Source organism: Microtus pennsylvanicus, chromosome 7, assembly GCF_037038515.1.
Source record: "Microtus pennsylvanicus isolate mMicPen1 chromosome 7, mMicPen1.hap1, whole genome shotgun sequence".
Classification (NCBI taxonomy): domain Eukaryota; kingdom Metazoa; phylum Chordata; class Mammalia; order Rodentia; family Cricetidae; genus Microtus; species Microtus pennsylvanicus.
In genome coordinates, this window is record NC_134585.1 from 124,292,963 (window position 1) to 124,310,855 (window position 17,893).

General features: G+C 49.8%; 1 protein-coding gene across 1 annotated transcript; it reads right to left on the reverse strand.

The window, feature by feature from the left end:
- Positions 1-519: 519 nt before the first annotated feature.
- Positions 520-5,115, reverse strand: Crabp2 (cellular retinoic acid binding protein 2). The gene is made up of 4 exons (XM_075979121.1): positions 4,913-5,115; positions 1,602-1,780; positions 1,300-1,416; positions 520-919 (listed from the first exon to the last, which is right to left on the reverse strand). Exons 1-4 carry the CDS (start codon positions 4,980-4,982, stop codon positions 869-871), a joined length of 417 nt encoding a protein of 138 aa, XP_075835236.1. The 5' UTR covers positions 4,983-5,115; the 3' UTR covers positions 520-868.
- Positions 5,116-17,893: the final 12,778 nt, after the last annotated feature.

The window sequence follows — 17,893 nt, forward strand, 5'->3', positions numbered from 1 at the left end:
TTTAAGATAGTTTTGTGTTCTAAAAACAAAAGAGGCCCACAGATGTTTGAGTAACTTGCCTGTGACCACACCTTTGGAACACCTGAATATGTACTCTGCAGGCTCAGGAGCACCTAAGGAGCTTGGGAGATGGGGAAGCCAGGAGCGGAAAGGGTATGTGAGATGTCTGGAGGTGTAGAGGAAGGACACTGGCAGATACAGGGTGCTGACTGGCAGGAGAGCCCTCTCTGAGAGACTAGATAAGAGCAAGGTCAGCCTGCGAATGGTAATGGCTCATCTGAAACCGTGTGGGAAGCCAGTGCATGTCGCCACTATGAAAAACAGGTGGAGAGAGTGGGAGTCACTGCCCTAGAAGTCTGATTAGGGGGCCAGGGCTGGGGAAGAGAACAGAGGAGACACTCATGGCAGGCAAGTGAGGCACACTGCACATAGCTGACCTGCTGGGACAGCGCCCTCTCCCACTGCGCTTCAGAAAGGGAAACAGGGCCCCTTGTTGCCACTGCCCAGGGAACCACGGGATTTTACTTTTTAAAACATTTTAATAAAATCAACAAATAAATATTCTAAACCATATGGACTACAAGGATAAAGAGCTGAGGCCAGAGAGACAGTCTTCTCCAGGAAGGACCCTGGATGGAACTGAGCCTGCTGACCTGGGAGGGCTCAAGCGGTGGAAGGGGTTTCGGGCTTTTGTAGTCAACTCCTCTCTGGCACAGAGGAGGCAAAGAACAAAAGGCTGGAGGAAGGGAGGAAGAGTGACCTTCAGGAGTAAGGGGAGAGCTAGCTGGTGAGATAGACCAGGGAGGGAGCTTAGCCCGTAAAGGGAGGGGAAGAAGTTTTTTCTCGCAGCTCTTGGAACGATAGGCACTCACTCTCGGACGTAGACCCTGGTGCACACGACGTCTCCTGCCACCATGGTCTGGAAGGATAGAGGTAGTTAGCTGGTGAGGCACCTGGAGCCTTGGTTTTGTAAGGGAGGGTTGAGAAGTAGACAGCTTTACTTCCAAGCCCAAATAGGTAAGAGCAGATGCAAGACTGCTTGGGCATCATTGCTAGGGATCAAGCAGAAACCCACTTCCTCCTGGAGTCCAGAGGCAGTCAGGAACAGCCTGTTGGGAAACTGTGAACTCCCCTGGGCACACCTTTGTTGCACAGAAAGGGTTAGCATTTCCAAACAGCCCCATCAGGAGGCTGAGGAAAGTGACCACAGTCACTTTTGAACCTGCTGCAGTCTGGGGCCTGACAGAGAAGGCTGAAGGCAGCAGGGGTCTTCTAGGGGATGGGTGGGGCGGGGCTCACCAGGATCAGCTCTCCATCATTGGTCAGTTCTCTGGTCCAGGAGGTCTTGGGGCCCTCTCCCTTCAGAAGTCTCTGATCACACACCATTTTGTTTTCACTCTCCCATTTTACCAAACTCTGGAAGGGATCAGAGGCCAAATGAGTTGAGCTCACAGTAAGGGTTAATGCAAATGGAAGGGAGACTAGAGACCCCTTTCCAGCACCCTACACTTCCTAGAGACTCTCTGACAGAGTCTAGGGAAACTGGACACTGAGAAGCATAAGTAGGTGCTGGGATGGGGGCGGGGCTCCCTCTTCCTCACCTTACAGGCTCTCCCATCCACAGTCTGCTCCTCGAATTCCTCCCCAATCTTGAAGTTAATCTCTGTGGTTCGTACAGTGGTGGAAGTTTTGATGTAGAAAGAGTCGCCCTCCTGTTTGATTTCTACTGTTGGCTTGGATGCTGCAGCCACGGCGATCTTCCGCAGCATCACGTTCACCCCTGCAGGGAGAGAAGAGTGGCCCTGTCGCACCCTGCCTGAGACAGTGAGCCCTGATGGTGTGGGGGGGTAGGTGAGGGGGTTGGGGATGGTGATAGAGGCGGCAGTGGTGAAAGGCTAGAGGTTGAGGGAGGAGAGAGAAGAGAGAGAGGAGAGGTAGAGAATACTACCTGGGCTACGGCCAGTAGTGGATGGGACTTACCAAGTCTCAGCACCTCACTTCTAGCATCCTTAGGGCAGCTTCCCCCATGGGCTTCCTGACAAGAATTCAATTTACCGCACTCTGGCCTTTCAACACCTGGCTCCAGAGACCGGCCGAGGTAGTCTTATCAGAGTTACTAAATGCGCTGTGCCCACATGCAGTAAACTAGGCAAGCAAGGTTACTTTCCTCTCTGTCCCAGCTGTCCACCCTGTTTGGTATGAGGTTAGGTCCTCATTTGCAGCCTCTACCCCTCCCAAAAATGAGGAACAGATTCTCAAATGAGAATCTCTCTGTAGAAAGCCAGAGGCTTGGGGAGTAAGTTCCAGAAGCTGAGATACTCCCCGCTCCAAGCTGAGTGACTCTGAGCAGAAAGCTTAACTTTCTTCAGCTTCACACCCCTTAACTATCAAATGGACAGTAGCTTCTTCAAATGGTCCTATGGCTCTGTGTTTAAGAACTTAGGATTCACAAGGTCAGGTACAAAGGTAGTGATGACACATGCCTTTGATCCCGGCACTCGGGAGGCAGAGCAAGGCAGATCTCTGAGATTGAGACCAGCCTGGTCTCCAGAGCAAGAAGACAGCCAAGGCTATACAGAGAAACCCTGTTCTGAAAGAAAGAAAGAAAGAAAGAAAGAAAGAAAGAAAGAAACCAGAACATAGTGAAACCCATTATTTTGTGCAAGTAATATATGCAAACAAACAAAAAGTCGAAACTAGGCTTGGACAAGGGTCCCTGTGCCAGACAGCCTGTGGGGTTTCTGCGACCTTTCCAGGAGGTCTTCAAAGGAATGCTCTGTTGTCCCGAGAAGAGCAAGGGGGAAGAAAAGGGTAGTGTCCCCTTCCTCACTCTGAGGTCTCAAGCCCCACCTATCCTCTAGGCCTTCCCACTTGGCTTCTGTATATTCCGGGTCTCTGTGTCTTCATATACTGTCCCTTCCTTGTCCCCAGTTATGAAGAGGCCTATGTAGATGGAGAACACCCTTCTGCGGACACAACCAGAAGGTAGGGGCACCAAAACAAGGCTCTACCCCAACCTCTCCAAGTCTGTTGGTGAAGAAGAACCAACCCTTCAAGGGTACATCAGGGGGCAAGACACTCAAACTGCCATTGCTATCACACACACATTCCATAGCTCTGCAACAGTTTCTGAGTGGAAAGCTGACACTGCACTCAGTCCCAAGGCCGACTCATGAGTCTCAACACAAGACCCAACACAAGACCTGCTGTGTTGCCCTGACTACCATGGTGAACCAGGAGCGTCCTCCATAATATCGACCATTGAATAGCATTGCCAGGTGGTGGTGGCACACATCTTTAATCCCAGCACTGGGAGGCAGAGGCAGTTGGATCTCTATGAGTTCGAGGCCAGCCTGGTCTGCATAGCGAGTTCCAGGACAGGCTCAATAGCTGCTGAGAAACCCTGTCTGGAAAAACCAAAGCAGGGAACAAAAGAGCAGGGACTAAGGAGTCTGCAGAGCCTGGGTTCAGAAGACACCGCCTTCCACCCAATCCTTGGTGCCTGCAGAGCTGGGGGCCTGACTCAGATGACCTGGGCTGACACAGGACAGTTTGTATAACAGGTCTGTTTTCAATCTGCCCCCTAGCAAGTCGCGTGGCTCTAAGAGACCCTACAGGGAGGACAAACAATCTGAAGGCAGATAACAGGGTTGGGCCTTTCTCTCTGCTGGAACCTGGGGGTGACGCCAGGCTCCCACATCCACCAGGGAGGGGGTCCAGAATTCAAAGCAAATGGGGAGGAAATGGCAATAGATTTTCTGAAAAGAAAATTTCTGTCCTTTGATCTTTAATTCCAGCAAGGGAGGAGCAAGAAAAATGGGTATGACTCTAAGACACATTGCGGTTAGCTGACACAAAGAGCTGACTAACAGTAAGGAAAGACGAGAACTGAGGCCCTGCTGCCCTCCCCTCGCGACATTCCTTTGAGCCCCAGACTTGCTCTTGTACAGTCCCTAGCTCTTCAAAGGGTACCCCCCCTGCTTCCCAGCCCAACCGGGGTTCCTCTCCAGTCAGTCCAGAAATGGAAGGCTCTGGAGCTGTTTCCACTCCCTGGGGTGGCTAACTCCATCTCCCCTCAGAAGTCTCTCCTTTCCTTCACCTTCCAGGCCAGTCCTGGAAGGGCAGCAGAAGTGGGCAGGTTAGGTCCGAAGGGCCCGTCTAGTGGAGTCTGTGTTCCCACCCTTGGCTAACAGCCCAGCTGCTCGGGGTGCAGCTGGTCCCTGACTAAGGAACTTTCGGAAATGGGCATTGGTGTTTCACACGATAACATTTGTTAAAATCTAAGAAAGTGGTAATTGTCCAGAGCGATTTTAGGGCTTTGGAGCCGTTTGCTGTAAGAAAATATTTGTCTCACAGGTGGGGGTGGGGTCGGGAAAACAGAGTGGAAAGTGCAAGCAAGTGGGGGAGGGTCAGGGAGCTAGAGCGGTGGACCACCTGGTGGGCGGGGCCAAGTGTTGGGAGTCAGGGACCTGTCGCGGGGATTGGGTTACTGTTAGAGTACGTGGAAAGAGCTTGGAATGTCTCCTAGGGCTCCCTGCCTGTATACCGGATTCTCAGAGCTGGGCCAGGTGCCCTCCCTGGTCAGCAGGTCAAGGCGGCGAGGCTAGCCAACGCCCCTCCCCAACCCCTACACACAGTCTAATCTCGTGCTTCTGGTTTCTACTTGATTCACAGCCTCTGAGTCACTGTTGAAGCTGGCACTGGTGGGCGCCCAGCCTCAGAAAATAGGATTTCAGAGTCCCGGGCCTGATGCCCCAGACCCTGGGTATCCGACACGCCCCTTTTCTGGGACGCAGACTCCCAGGCACCCACCCCTGATTAGTCCTCCTTTTCTTTGAGGCCTTCACTTCCTCAGCTTCAAGGACTCCAACGCCCTTCTTGCCCCCTTCCCAACTCTCGAAAACCTCCTTACCCAGAGCTTTGAGTAATTCCTCAAAGTTTTCCGATCGGATGATCTTCCAGTTGCCAGAAAAGTTAGGCATAGTGGCAGCAAGGTGGCTTTCTCTTTAGATCTTCAGCTGGGGCACTGGACGCTGCGTTCTTTAGCCCAAAACTACTTCTCTGTCCCCTTTACAAAATTAATCCTTCCACCCGGGGTCCGAGCCGCGCGGAAGACAATCGCACAGCCGCTGGGCGCGGGCGCTCTAGCCTTTTATACCCAGCTGGTGCATAAGGCGGCCCCGCCCCCGCCCCCGCCCCGCCCTCCACCCCACCTGGGGGCCCTGCTCTGTGGCCACCTCATCCCCATCCATTCCCGAATCCGCCTGTTTCTAGAACTGTGGGTGGGTCTGTGGTTCTCTAAGGGCCAAGATACCCTTCTCCCGCATCAGTAGGCGGACAGGGAAGCGCCAGAAGACAAGCACAGGGTTTATGCTATGGCAAGAATAGGGCACGCCTCGCCTAGTCATGGATGCTCCGCTCTCACGGCCTGAAGGACAAACACAGGTCCCGTTTCGCCAGTTCCTATGAGCCCTCTACAAACTCGGTGCTCTGGACAGCTCGGCGCCAGACATCTGGAGACCCCACTTGAGCAGGAACTAGGGCCCGGCAACTGGCAGTCAAACTCGGACCCCATTGGAGCCTGAACTGGATCAGGCTTAGAATTCAGGCGTTCCTTTGGGTGACTGGGAGGTGCCGCTCTCTCCTCCACCCCGACTTAGCTCTGGGTTCGAGTAGTACCTGGTAACGCCTGAAGTGAGCACAAGGCAACTCATTCATTCCTCCTCAAGCACTGGACGGACAACGAAGGGTTAAACTGGAGCCCCCGGGCGCGAGGCTAGGAGGGCAGAGGTCACAGCCAATCACTTGACACGACTTTTTATTAAGGAGCTTTCTCAACGGCTCCGCTCCCCCGGCCCCCTGGGCCACAAGGAGGCGGAGGAGGACGTGGAGGCTCCTGTGCGCGGAGATGCCACTGGGGTTGGGGGAAGGCTGGCTGCGCAGGGAAGGGGGTGGGTCTCGGTGTGCGACGTCCCCACACTGAACAGAAAGCCAGGCGGGCCTGGCCCCTCTGCGGGTGGTTATTAAGTGGGTGAAGCTCCAGTGGAAAGGCCTAGAAATCAGGAAGCAGAGACGACAGGCAGGGCCTGGAGGCACGCGGGAAGCTCTCGCCCTTGCTTCAGATCCACCACTAGCCTCCCGGGATCCTTCCTACATGCCCCCCCTCCCCGCCCCCAGAATCCTAAACAAGGTCCCTGCCTGGCCCCTCCTCGTCAGCGTGGCCAAGGTTGGACCCGGTGAACCGGAGACTAGCAGGCTTTCGAGGGAATCAAATTGAGCTGTGGACTGGGCCTGGAGGATTAACCTCAAAGCCAGGCCAGACGGTGTCCAGCCACTCAGGCCCACGTCGAGGCAATCCCCTAATAATGGTGTGTTGAAAACTTGGGAGGATGAAGAAGAGAGGTTGCCTATCAGAAGGGCTTCTAGACCGCCCCCGCCCCCGAATTCTCCACCACCCAGAAGGGAGTGGGACACTTTGGCCTGAGTCTCAGGCTACAGATTTTAAAAGGGAGAGCTCATTGGGGACAGAGGGGACGATATAGGGGGCATAGGCTTCTGGAAGAAAGAGGACTCCAGGTCGAGCAGTTTCACCGCAGACAGCTGCAGAGCTGGAGAGAAAAGGGGACGTTCTGAGTGCAGGCTGGATCACAACCCCCCCCCCCCCCCGCGCGTGCCTTGCCCCCAGTGTCGCCTTGCTGTAGGTACAATGAAGGAATTTTAAGTTCTGACAGTGAAATATGGCTTCTAACCCAAGAAATGAGGAGAGAACAAGGCAGAAAACAGGAGCCTGTTGCCCTCCCCTCCAGTGTCCCTACCTCTTCAACTGGTCATTGTGTTCATCTCCAGACTCCTGGATCCCATAGGCAGGAGAGCCCATTCTCTTACTTGGGTGGCATTCTCCCTCATGCAAAAGAAAAGGGCAGGGCAAGCCCTCGCTCTTTCCAGGAGCCTTGAGAACCTTACTGCTGGCCACCAGGGTCAAGACACCTAGGTAGCCTAGGAAGGAGGCCTGGGATAGTTCTGAGGATCACAGGCCAGATGAAGAGCCACAGAAGCTGGAGCTTGGGAGTGGGAGCCCTGGGCCCACTCCCTATACTTCTTCCCCACCACCCCCTCCTCTAGCAACTGGCTAGGATTTCCAGAGACAGAAGTAAGACAAAGGGAAGTGGGACTGGGCGGGGAATTCTTTCCAGATGTGTTTGTGGTTTGGCAGCTTAGGGCCAGAGCTCCAAGCACCCCAACTTTGCTGAAGGAGAGTGAGGGTGGGGACATATGCCGAGTAACTAGGGCTGGGGGTTTCAGTCTCCAACAGCCCTTTATTCCAGGGGAATAGCTGGGGTGCTCAAGCGAGCAGCTGGGGAATGAGGGGGTCTGGAAGGCACTAGGAGGGCTGGCAGAGATGGATGGGGGATGCAACCGACAAGGGGCAGGGGCTAGGGCTCCAGAGCGGTTGGATGGGAGGAGCTGCAACCAATAAGAGTTCTATGCCCCACTACTGGCTTTAATTTCCCACTGGGATCAATAAGGAAAGGAATTTCCCAGTGCCTCTGGCTTTTCAATTATAGCCAAATCTGCTGCAGCTCTGCCCCCAGGTGACCCCATTCTCATGATTACACCCCTCTTGGGGCTCCCTCTCCCTCCAGGAGTTTGGAGATATACTAGGAAAGCAGGAGCAAGCTGAGGGTGAAGTGGGGGAAGAAACAGGCAAGCTCAGAAGAGTGAAGGAACATTCTGGTGCTTTGTTCCATTGTGCGGCTAGGAGGAAGGAGCGGAGATGGGCTGAATGGCAGCAGGAACGAGTATAGGTCGCGTAGAGTGTGCTGAAGGATTGCAGTGCGGGGGGGGGGGGGGGCTTGGAACAGGAGACACCTCTGTCTGCTACATGTCTTCTCATGAGGCTGTGTGGAAGAAAGGAACCACCCAGGCCATCATGGATGGGGCCATGGCTGACTGGGGGGTGGAATAGGAAAGTCACAAAGTCCCTACACTCACCCCCAACCAGGACTACAGAGATTCTCTGCCAAGGTTAGTACTGGCGGATGACTTCACTCAGAGCCTCTATTAGGTCAGTGTTTGTCCACTTGGACATCCAAAACGAAAGTCAGCCGGGCTGGGCTGGGCACTTGTACAGCGGTGGTGGTGGGGTTCTGTGCCAGAAGAGAGGCTGTGTCTCCTGAGTCCTCGCACCTTCAGGACTCCACTGCTGCACAGAGAGCTTAGATCCAGCATTCTCTGTTCCATTAGAGTCCTCCACGCAAAAGGGACTCTTGTGCCTTCTGTCTCCTGGCTTAGACACCAAGCCTTTGTCATTGTAGCAGAATGGAGGGCAATACAGCCCCAAAGCTGAAAGACAGGGTCAGAAACCTAGGAAGGAAGCAATTCACCTCCCAGAAACATTTGGGATCAGGAGGGAACTCCCTGAGAGCTAGGAACAGAGGACAGAGGACCCTGAGGAAACTGAGGTTAAGGGAAGGTCCTGCCCAAAGGCAGAGGATGCAATGACTTGCGGGGCTAGCCTGGGGTCTGGCAAAGGGAGGAAAGTAGGGCCTGAGAGGAAACAATAGGAAGGGCTCGGGCAGAAGGAGGGGCTACCCTGAGCCAGAAGAGGGTCTGTGCTGCACCCAGGCGGGGCCTCTATTGTTCTTGGCTCTGCCGTGCTTTTCCCAGCTCCAGCTGCCAACGCTCTCCTCAGGGCTGGGCTGGGTTGGGCTGGCTGAGCCAGGAAGACAAGAGGGTGGGGTAGGGATGCACTGGCTGAGGACATGTCCAGACTGAGTCTCGGTCCCCTGCATGGAGACTGACCTGCAGTTACACTTGGGTTGGCCCTGAGGGCTGGTTCCTAGTACTGTATCCATCTGCACTAACACTGTCTGACACCCAGTCCTAGCAGCCAGGGTAGGGGGATGGGCTATAGCCATGGGCCTGTTCTGAAAAGGACACACAACTCTGCCACTGTGCCCAAGAGAACCCCAATCCTGTCACTTCCCTGGTGCTGCTTTCCTGCCCTCTGAAAGTAGAAAACAGAAAAAGAGCTGGGACCGGACCGGGACCCTGAAATTATCTGGTTCCTGGAGGCTCCTCCTCCCACCCTGTAATCTTGGACAAGCAGAGATTAGCAGGGTTAGCCGACTTTAGTCTGGGCATGGAGATGGCTAAGAACACCCACATGGTGGCTCACAAACTGTTCTAACTCTAGGTCTAGTGGATCTGATATCCTCTTCTGACCTTCCTGGGCACCAGGCATGCACAGTATACATGCAGCCAAGCACAGACACAACAAATAAGTAATAATAAAGGTTCAGATTAAAAAAAATAGAATTCAGAGTCTGGTTCCTTAGCCAGGCCAGGGCCTTGTTCTTCACCTGCACTCCTATCCCTTCTGAGAGAAAAGTCAGAGAGCTGGTAAGTAGGCAGGGGTGGGCGAGGAGGCTCCATACTGACCTACATCTAATAGTTTGTTCTGGGCAGCATGAACAAAATGGGGGAAAGATGTTTGAAGTGGCAAGTTCTGATTTTCCTCTCTGTGGGTACCAGTTTTGGAAATGCCAGCTGTCAAAGAAAAACGAAACTGTGCCAGAACCAGCCGTACCTCCTCTGGTCCCTCACTCCCAGAGGGCATGGGCCTGAGGCCTGTGAACTTGTTAGCCTAGCAGTGCAGTATGCTGTCCAAATGATGTTCCCAACTTTCTCCTGTCTGCCACTCCCCAACTGACCTGGGCCAAGCCATAGCGGGAGCTCTGGAGCTTGGGGATTGGCAAGAACATGTCCCTGGGGAATCAGAGAGGCCAGTATTTTCTGGATTTCATGGTTGCTAGCAGTTATGGGTTAAGCAAAATGCTGCAGGTACCCGAAGGGGCGGCAGGCTGCGGGTCCCTAGAGCCGCCAGTCCCAGAAAGGGATAGCGCAGTTCCCCAAATGGCTGCAGTGGTCCACGAGAGGCAGGGAGTCCCAAGCAGGGAGCTGCACGGTGGATGAGAGACCTCGATGGGGCAGCCAGTCCCACGAGGAGAGACTGATGGGCCACGCAACGAGACCGTGCCGCAGGTCTCCGAAGGGGAGAAGAGCAGAGAGAGAGGCAGAGAGAGAGAAGGGGGTGTAATGATCTGTCCTCTCGCCTGCCTGCTGCTTGCCCTTGCTCGGGGACCTGCACCAGTCCCTGCTCTCAGGACCTGCTGCCCACTGTCGCTTTACATGCAGCGTTTCTGCTGCTGCAGCCGCGGGGGATCCACGGCATTTTTAATCAGTCCATTACAAAGCCTGTAAAGCATTTTCTTAACTAATGGTTGACAGTGGAAGGCCCAGCCCATTGTTAATGGGGCCAGGCCTGGTTGCCCTGTGTTCTATAAAAAAGCAGACTGTGGTCAGGCAGTGGTAGGACATGCACTTGATCTAAGCAATTGGGAGGCAGAGGCAGGAGGATTTCCAAGTTCTAGGCCAGATTAGTTTACAGAGTGAGTTCAGGACAGCCAGGGCTACACAGAGAAATCCTGTCTCAAAAAACAACAAAACAAGCAGGCTGAGCAAGTCACGAAGAGGAAGTCAGGAAGCAGCACCCCTTCATGGCTTCTGCATCAGCTCTTCCAGGTTCTGGTCCTAACTTCCTTCAGTGGTGGACTATGGATATAGAAATATAATGCAAATAAGCTGGGCGGTGGCGGCGCTGCCTTTAATCCTGGCACTCAGGAGGCAGAGGCGGGCGGATCTCTGTGAGTTCAAGGCCAGCCTGGTCTACAGAATGAGTTCTCGGACGGGGAACCTTGTGGAGGCACAGAAATGTGAGCCTGTTTCCACGCTGACCGACCAAAGGTCAGAGTTTGGAACTTTCTAGTTCCTTTAAGGTTAGTGTGCTTTTACCTCTAAAAGGTCCCACCTAGTGTTGGCCAGAGTTCAGTTCTCTCAAGGTTATTGTCAACAAGTGTGGCTAATTGCCAGATTTTATGCTCCAGGAATAGAGTAGATATGTTCCTACCTCAAACAAAAGTCTAAGGATCCAACTAAGTTCCAGTTCCTTTACTTCCACTCAGGGAGTGGTTTGCCTACAGAATGTTTTGGTCTAGGGTGTGAGTGTGACTTGTTTTGTTCTAGAAAACAGAATGTTTAACTGTGAATGTAGCCCGTGACCTTAAATTGGTATGTTTATTTCCTTTTGTCGTGTTAATGCAGTTTTTTGCCTTACTCCTACCTTTTGGGGTCAGGGGTATTTTATGCGGTGTGAAATTAAACACAGGCAAATTTTCAGTACTCACTGGAACTCCGTCCCGATACTATCCTGTGTGTTTCTCTGTTTTATCTTCATTCATGTCTTCATATCCTTTACTATATTTCTAAATCCCTATGCCCTTATCCTGGGGAAACGTATTTTTGTCATGGCTGGTCCCCAACAGCTCCAAAGCTACAGAGAAACCCTGCAGGGAGGGGGGGGGAGTGAAAGTCAAACCCTTTCCTCCCCAATTTGCTTTTGGCTGTGGTGTTTTATCTTAGCAGTAATAACTCAAACTGAGACAGCAACGCGCAGGATTCTGTTGTGGAATATTTAACTAGGCAAAGATGTGTTGCATTTGAGCTAGTAAAATTAAACTGAGCTCAGAGATGCGGGTCAGTAAATAGCAGGGAGGAGCTTAGGTTTTTTTAGTTGGGGCAGTGTGGAAGGAGAGAGGCTTTCATTTATTTTTTTTTTTTTTTTGAGACAGGGTTTCTTTGTAGACCAGGCTGGCCTCGAAGTCACTGAGATCTGCCTGTCTCTGCCTTCTGAGTGCCGGTATTAAAGGCATGCACCACTGCCCGGCTACTTTAACTCTTTGAGCTAGCAAGTTTTCACCCTAGCCTTTGAGTCAGAGCCACTGTCTGGGGAACAGAAAACCCCAGGCTATACTGGCCTTAGAGCCAGTCCACTAGCAGTTTAAAGCGCAGCCACTGAGACAAACTGTTGCAGCATCCACAGCGGGTGGATGCCACTTGCCAGGACTCCTTGGTGAGATATCTGGGAAATCCTTTAGGAGATCCTTCCCACATTAAGAATGACGACCATCACAATGCAAGGTGACAGTACCCTGAAAAGAGAGGTTTTCAGAGTACTGGCTTAGGTTCACCTAATATTGACTGGAATTACTATCAGTTTAGTCATTAATATTTTCTCCTTAAAAAAGTGGTTTGATGACTGTCAAATATTTGATTGATAAGATACAAGCCTTAGAAAGACCTACTAATGAAAAAAATAAAAATATTCACACAGACAGGAATTTAGAGTAGAACATACCACAACATTATGAAATTGAAGAGGAGTGGCCTAAGGGTATTAGAATACCAACCTGAATATAACTGGATATATTGTACAAGAACCACCACCAGGTGATAGGAACCCTCAAGGCTATGTAGAAGTTAATTGGAATCCTGTAGAAATGCTAGATTTGAAAAGATTTAAGGAAGCAGTCATTTCATAATATGCAAAATGGAATTCAGAAAATGTATTGCATTGGGGGAGAGGTGGTTTTTGTTTGCACAGAAAATGAAAGGCCGTGGAGTCCTTCAAGATTAACAGAGATCAGTTTGATCGGAGAGACCTCCTAAGTCTTGGCTGCAGACATAAGAAATAAAGCAAGAACTACAAGACAGGTGACATATACACTGTTCCCTCTGCATGGGAACGATTCGGAGACTGACAATGTTACAACTAGTTTTCCCAGGACTTCACCATTGTCTCAATTTTCTCAGGGTCTCCTGGAGATGGTATAGCCCTCAGAAAACAAAAAGCAGTCTAGAGAACACAAGGCCCACATTCCCAAGACATGGGGTGGGTGGTTTTTTATCATTTAATGGGTTATATATATTTATCATTATTTAGGGGGATATAGGAATACAAGATAAAAAGACAACTATTAACCTCAAATATTTATATTGGTATGGATTTTGATATATTGATATTTATTTAAAGTTCTTTTTGTTATATTGTATGTTTCTTTTGTTTATGGTATTGTGCTTTTGAAGCTCACTTAAAAATGGAATGTACAATTGAATGTAGGTTAGTAGCCATCTATAATAATCAAGCTTGTAGTCATGTTAGGTATGTTTTCAAGGTTTTTTTTTTTTTAATATTTATTTATTATGCATACAATACTCTGTCCGTGTGTATGACTGCAGGCCAAAAGAGGGCACCAGACCCCACCACAGATGGCCGTGAGCCACCATGTGGTTGCCGGGAACCGAACTCAGGACCTTTGGAATAGCAGGCAATGCTCCTAACCTCTGAGCCATCCCTCCAGCCCATGTTTTCAAGGTTAAACAGATATATTTTAGATTGATCTTTAAACACTTCAGAGACCTATAGAATATGGCCTTTTAGATGTTTGATAATCTAAGGCTTTTCATAACAGTGAGACATGTCTGTTCCTGGCACCAACTTATTTCATAAAAGAATGATGGATGGAGATCAAAGAACCTCCATAGGGAGCTTGCTTGCATTGTGGCAAAGCTAGCCATCTGAGCAAGAAGCCGCTCGTCTTTTTTTCATTTTTTTATGGTTTATTTAATGTGCATTGGTGTGAAGGTGTCGGATCCCCTGCAACTGCATTTTCAGACAGTTGTGAGCTGCCATGTGGGTGCTGGGAATTGAACCCAGATCCTTTGGAAGAGCAGTCAGTGCTCTTAATCACTGAGCCATCTCTCCAGCCGAAGCTGCTCGTCTTAACTACTGACAATATGCTGTACAAACTGGACATGTAGGACACAGAGGAAAAAGACCACTGAATTTTGCCAAGATGGGATAGTCCTTCAAAATTCCTGCTTCATAAAGTCTGACAGATATTCTAAGCCTGTAGGCCAAAGATGGATGCCCCAATGTTGCAGAGGAATCTTGGGTAACTATCCAAGCAGCTAGATAGATGTCTTTGTCATTTCTACAGTTTTGGAAGTTGCTTGCTCTGCACTTCCTGTTTACTCAGGTAATATATCTGACTCAGGTCTCTGATGGAGTTGAAGACTAGAAACTAGATAGTTATAGTTAAGTTTTCTTTAGTTAATATAGAAGGTAAAGGCCTACCTTTAGTAGCAGCAACTGAACCACTGTGAGGGAACAGTACTCCTCAGGCTATAGCCTGAGCAGCCTTGCCGCTGGTAGTTTAAAGCACATTCACTGTGAGGTCAGACAGCAGGGTTCCACATGGTGCAGAGTAAAGCATGCCTTTGGGGAACTAGACACTCTGGCCCAGGTGCACTGTGCTGCTTGCTACTCAGAAGGGTTGGGTCCTATTCTGAGAGCTCTTACTCTAGGGTAGACAGTGCACACAAGTCTTCCAGAAAATGTCATGGATCTGTCTACCCTAAAGTATAGTCAGACTTTATTTGTTGGCTCCCCAATAATGACAGAGACTTTTACTAATTACGAAAGCTTAACTAATAGCTTACACAATAGCTTACACTTGTTTCTGACAAGTTTTTTTTTTTGTTTGCTTTGTTTCCTGGGACAGGGTTTCTCTGTGTAGCTTTTGGTTCCTGTCCTGGAACTAGCTCTTGCAGGCCAGGCTGACCTCGAACTCACAGAGATCTACCTGCCTCTGCCTCCCAAATAGGATTCCTCATCCCAACATTGCCTATACTTCTTTCTCTGTGTCCTCAGTGTCTCCCTTTCTTCTCAGCATCCTCCATGCCCAGGAATCCTGCCTAGCTTTTTATTAAACCAGAGTGATTTATCTTCACAACAGCATCATTCTGGAGTGCTGAAGGGTATGTGGGGCCTCGACACTGAACTTCTATGCACTTGTGTGTGTGCATGTACATGTTCATGGTGTATATGCCTGCCCATGTTTGGGAGCCACAGGTCAATCGTGGGTATTTCTGTTTTTGAGACAAGGGTCTGTCTCTACATAGCCCTGTTCTGAACTGTGTAGATCAGACTGGCCTCGAACTCAGATCTGCCTGCTCTGCTTCCTGAGCATGTGCTACCACACCCAGCTTTACCTTATTTTTGAGACAGGATCTCACACTGAAACTGACTCTCACTGATTCAGCGAGGCAGACTGACTGTACTGTCTCTGCCAACACTGACTACAGGCATATGCTGCCACAGCTATCTTTTCATTGGTGCCAGAGATCCAAGCTCAGGTCCCAATGCTTGTACGGCATGTGTCTCACCAATGTGCTTATGGACCCTCTCTGGAAGTCCTTGTACGGCATGTGTCTTACCAATGTGCTTATGGACCCTCTCTGGAAGTCCTTGTACGGCATGTGTCTCACCAATGTGCTTATGGACCCTCTCTGGAAGTCCTTGTACGGCATGTGTCTTACCAATGTGCTTATGGACCCTCTCTGGAAGTCCTTGTACGGCATGTGTCTCACCAATGTGCTTATGGACCCTCTCTGGAAGTCCTAGTACGGCATGTGTCTCACCAATGTGCTTATGGACCCTCTCTGGAAGTCCTAGTACGGCATGTGTCTCACCAATGTGCTTATGGACCCTCTCTGGAAGTCCTTGTACGGCATGTGTCTCACCAATGTGCTTATGGACCCTCTCTGGAAGTCCTTGGATTCTGTGCACCTAAAAAGGGCATGGATGACAATGTCTCTAATAAGCCCAATGGCCTGGCCCTGTTGTCACTTACTGTAGTACTCACAGGCTCCTCCCTCTTCAGATACTCACCTCTTGGCCTTTCCACACAGCAGCCAGCATAGTCTTCCAGAAACCCAGATCTGTTCACATTACTAACCAGCATGGTACACTGAGGATTCCTGGCTCTTCTTAGCCAAAGACAAAACCATTCCCAGTGTCTAACACACTGTCTGGTACAGAACAGACCCCAGCCAAGGATGTCCTGTCAGATACCACTCAGATGCTACAATGGCAGGGCCTTCAGGCATACTCAGCAAATCTGGAGCCAAGGCTACCATCCTCTAACATTTGGCCTAGGGAAATTTCTTACCTTCTTGGTTAACCTCAGTCTCAACCGTTGAGACTGTTGTGATGGCAGAGCAGTTAGCCCTGGCTGCTCTTACAGAGAACCAGGGTTTGAGTCCCAGCACCCACATGACAACTCTCAACTATCTGTAAACCTGGTTCCAGGAGAGCTGACACACTCTAATGGCCTCCTGCACCTGTCAGCCACCCCATATTTTCTTTTATAGTTTATGAGCTCACCAGGCACATAAGCAGTGCACAAACATACATGGAGGCAAACACCCAGCTTCCAGTGACACGGTGTACCTCAAGGGCTCAGTATAGTGCATATCGCGGTGCGGTTGTACTGTAACTACAAATACCACCCCTTAAAAGTCAAGAGTAGAACTCAGGATGTGGGACAAAAACCATTAAAACGCCAAGAATCAAAGTAACTTCATTGCCACAAATAAATGGCAAAATGAAACCATGAAGATACGGAGAGATGCCGGGCGGTTGTGGTGCACGCCTTTAATTCCAACACTCAGAAGGCAGAGGCAGGCGGATCTCTGAGTTTGAGGTCAGCCTGGTCTACAAGAGCTAGTTCCAGGACAGGCTCCAAAGCTACAGAGAAACCCTGTCTCGAAGAACCAAACGATATGGAGAGATGGTTCTGAAGATTAGGGACAGTAAGGCTGGACAGACACATGACTCACATGAGATGAGGGTGTGTACCACTAAGGAAGAGCTGGTAGCAGCTGCCTGGCTGGCATCACCAAGCACCCTTCCTCCCCCACTGTCCTCCTTTATGCCCCCAGATTCATTCTACCTCACTCTGGTCACACACCCTCTCCATGAGGGTGCCTGCCTGGCTTAGGTTGTCACTTCAGGTGTGACTGCTGGATTGATAGCAAACACAAGGCACTGTCTGTGTCACAAAGCCTAACTAGAGCTTCAGACAACCCAACAAACAAGGTCTCCAGTGACCCTAGAAATCCTCTTATACAACTATATAACCCTCTACACCTTGTGAAGTTATTTAATGTGAAGACAAAAAGAGCTGGAGAAATGGCTCTTTTCAGAGGATTCCAGCTTGATTTCCAGTACCCATTTTCCAGAAACTCACAATATCTAGAACTTCAGTTCTAGAGGCTCTGACACCCTCTCCTGAACCCTTAAAGGCCACACATACGTGTTGTGGAATAGAATTTTTTAAAAATAAAACAAAACAATGGGAGGTGACTTATGTCACAAACTGAGAAAAAAAAAAGAAGAATAAAGATGTGTTAAAATTATTTAACATTTGTTAATGTTGCAGAATAATTGTTTAACTATGAAAGATATGTTGCTGTTTTACCTTTCCTGTCCAAGGCACCTGACTGATCTAATAAAAAGCTGAATGGCCAATAGCTAGGCAGAATAGGGATAGGCGGCAGGCTGGTGGGCAGAGAGAAAAAGAGAGAAGGAGGGAGAAAGAGAAGGTGGCGCCTGGGGCCAGCCAAGCAGACAGACATGAAGGAAGCAGGAAAGTAGGGCATACAGAATGAAAGAGGTAAAAAGTTCCAAGGCAAAACAGACGAACAGGTTAAATTAAGTTGTAAGAGCTCTAAGGCCAACCATTCATAACTTAGTAAGTCTCTGTATTGATTTTTGGAGCTGGCTGGTGGTCCAAGAAAGTCTGCTACACATAAACATGAATAAAATAAAAATAATCTTTATGAAAAAACCCACTAGTTTTCTATTATAAAAATTCATAAAAAGAATCATTTGAATTTTTAAAAGGTTCCATTTGCAAGGTGAAAGATTGAAAGACTATTAAAACAATGTAAATTCTGTCAACTAAACAGAACCTAAATCAAGTAAACGTGGCTATACAATTTAGCGTCCAGCCACACAATCCATTTCTTCTCTACTTCTATGAGCCAGAGCTTTTCTATGTATTCAGACTGGCCTTCAACTCTTGATCTTTTTGCCTTGGCTTCCAGAGTCCTGGGATTACAGCCCACCATGCCTACCTCCATAGGACAC

Bases quoted from the DNA above. Each gene is read 5' to 3' on its own strand.
- Crabp2 (XM_075979121.1), bottom strand. From the start codon at position 4,982: ATGCCTAACTTTTCTGGCAACTGGAAGATCATCCGATCGGAAAACTTT. The intron at 1,781-4,912 runs GTAAGGAGGTTT...CTCTCCCTGCAG, and splicing joins GGAATTACTCAAAGCTCTGG to GGGTGAACGTGATGCTGCGG. The intron at 1,417-1,601 runs GTGAGGAAGAGG...GATCCCTTCCAG, and splicing joins TGGATGGGAGAGCCTGTAAG to AGTTTGGTAAAATGGGAGAG.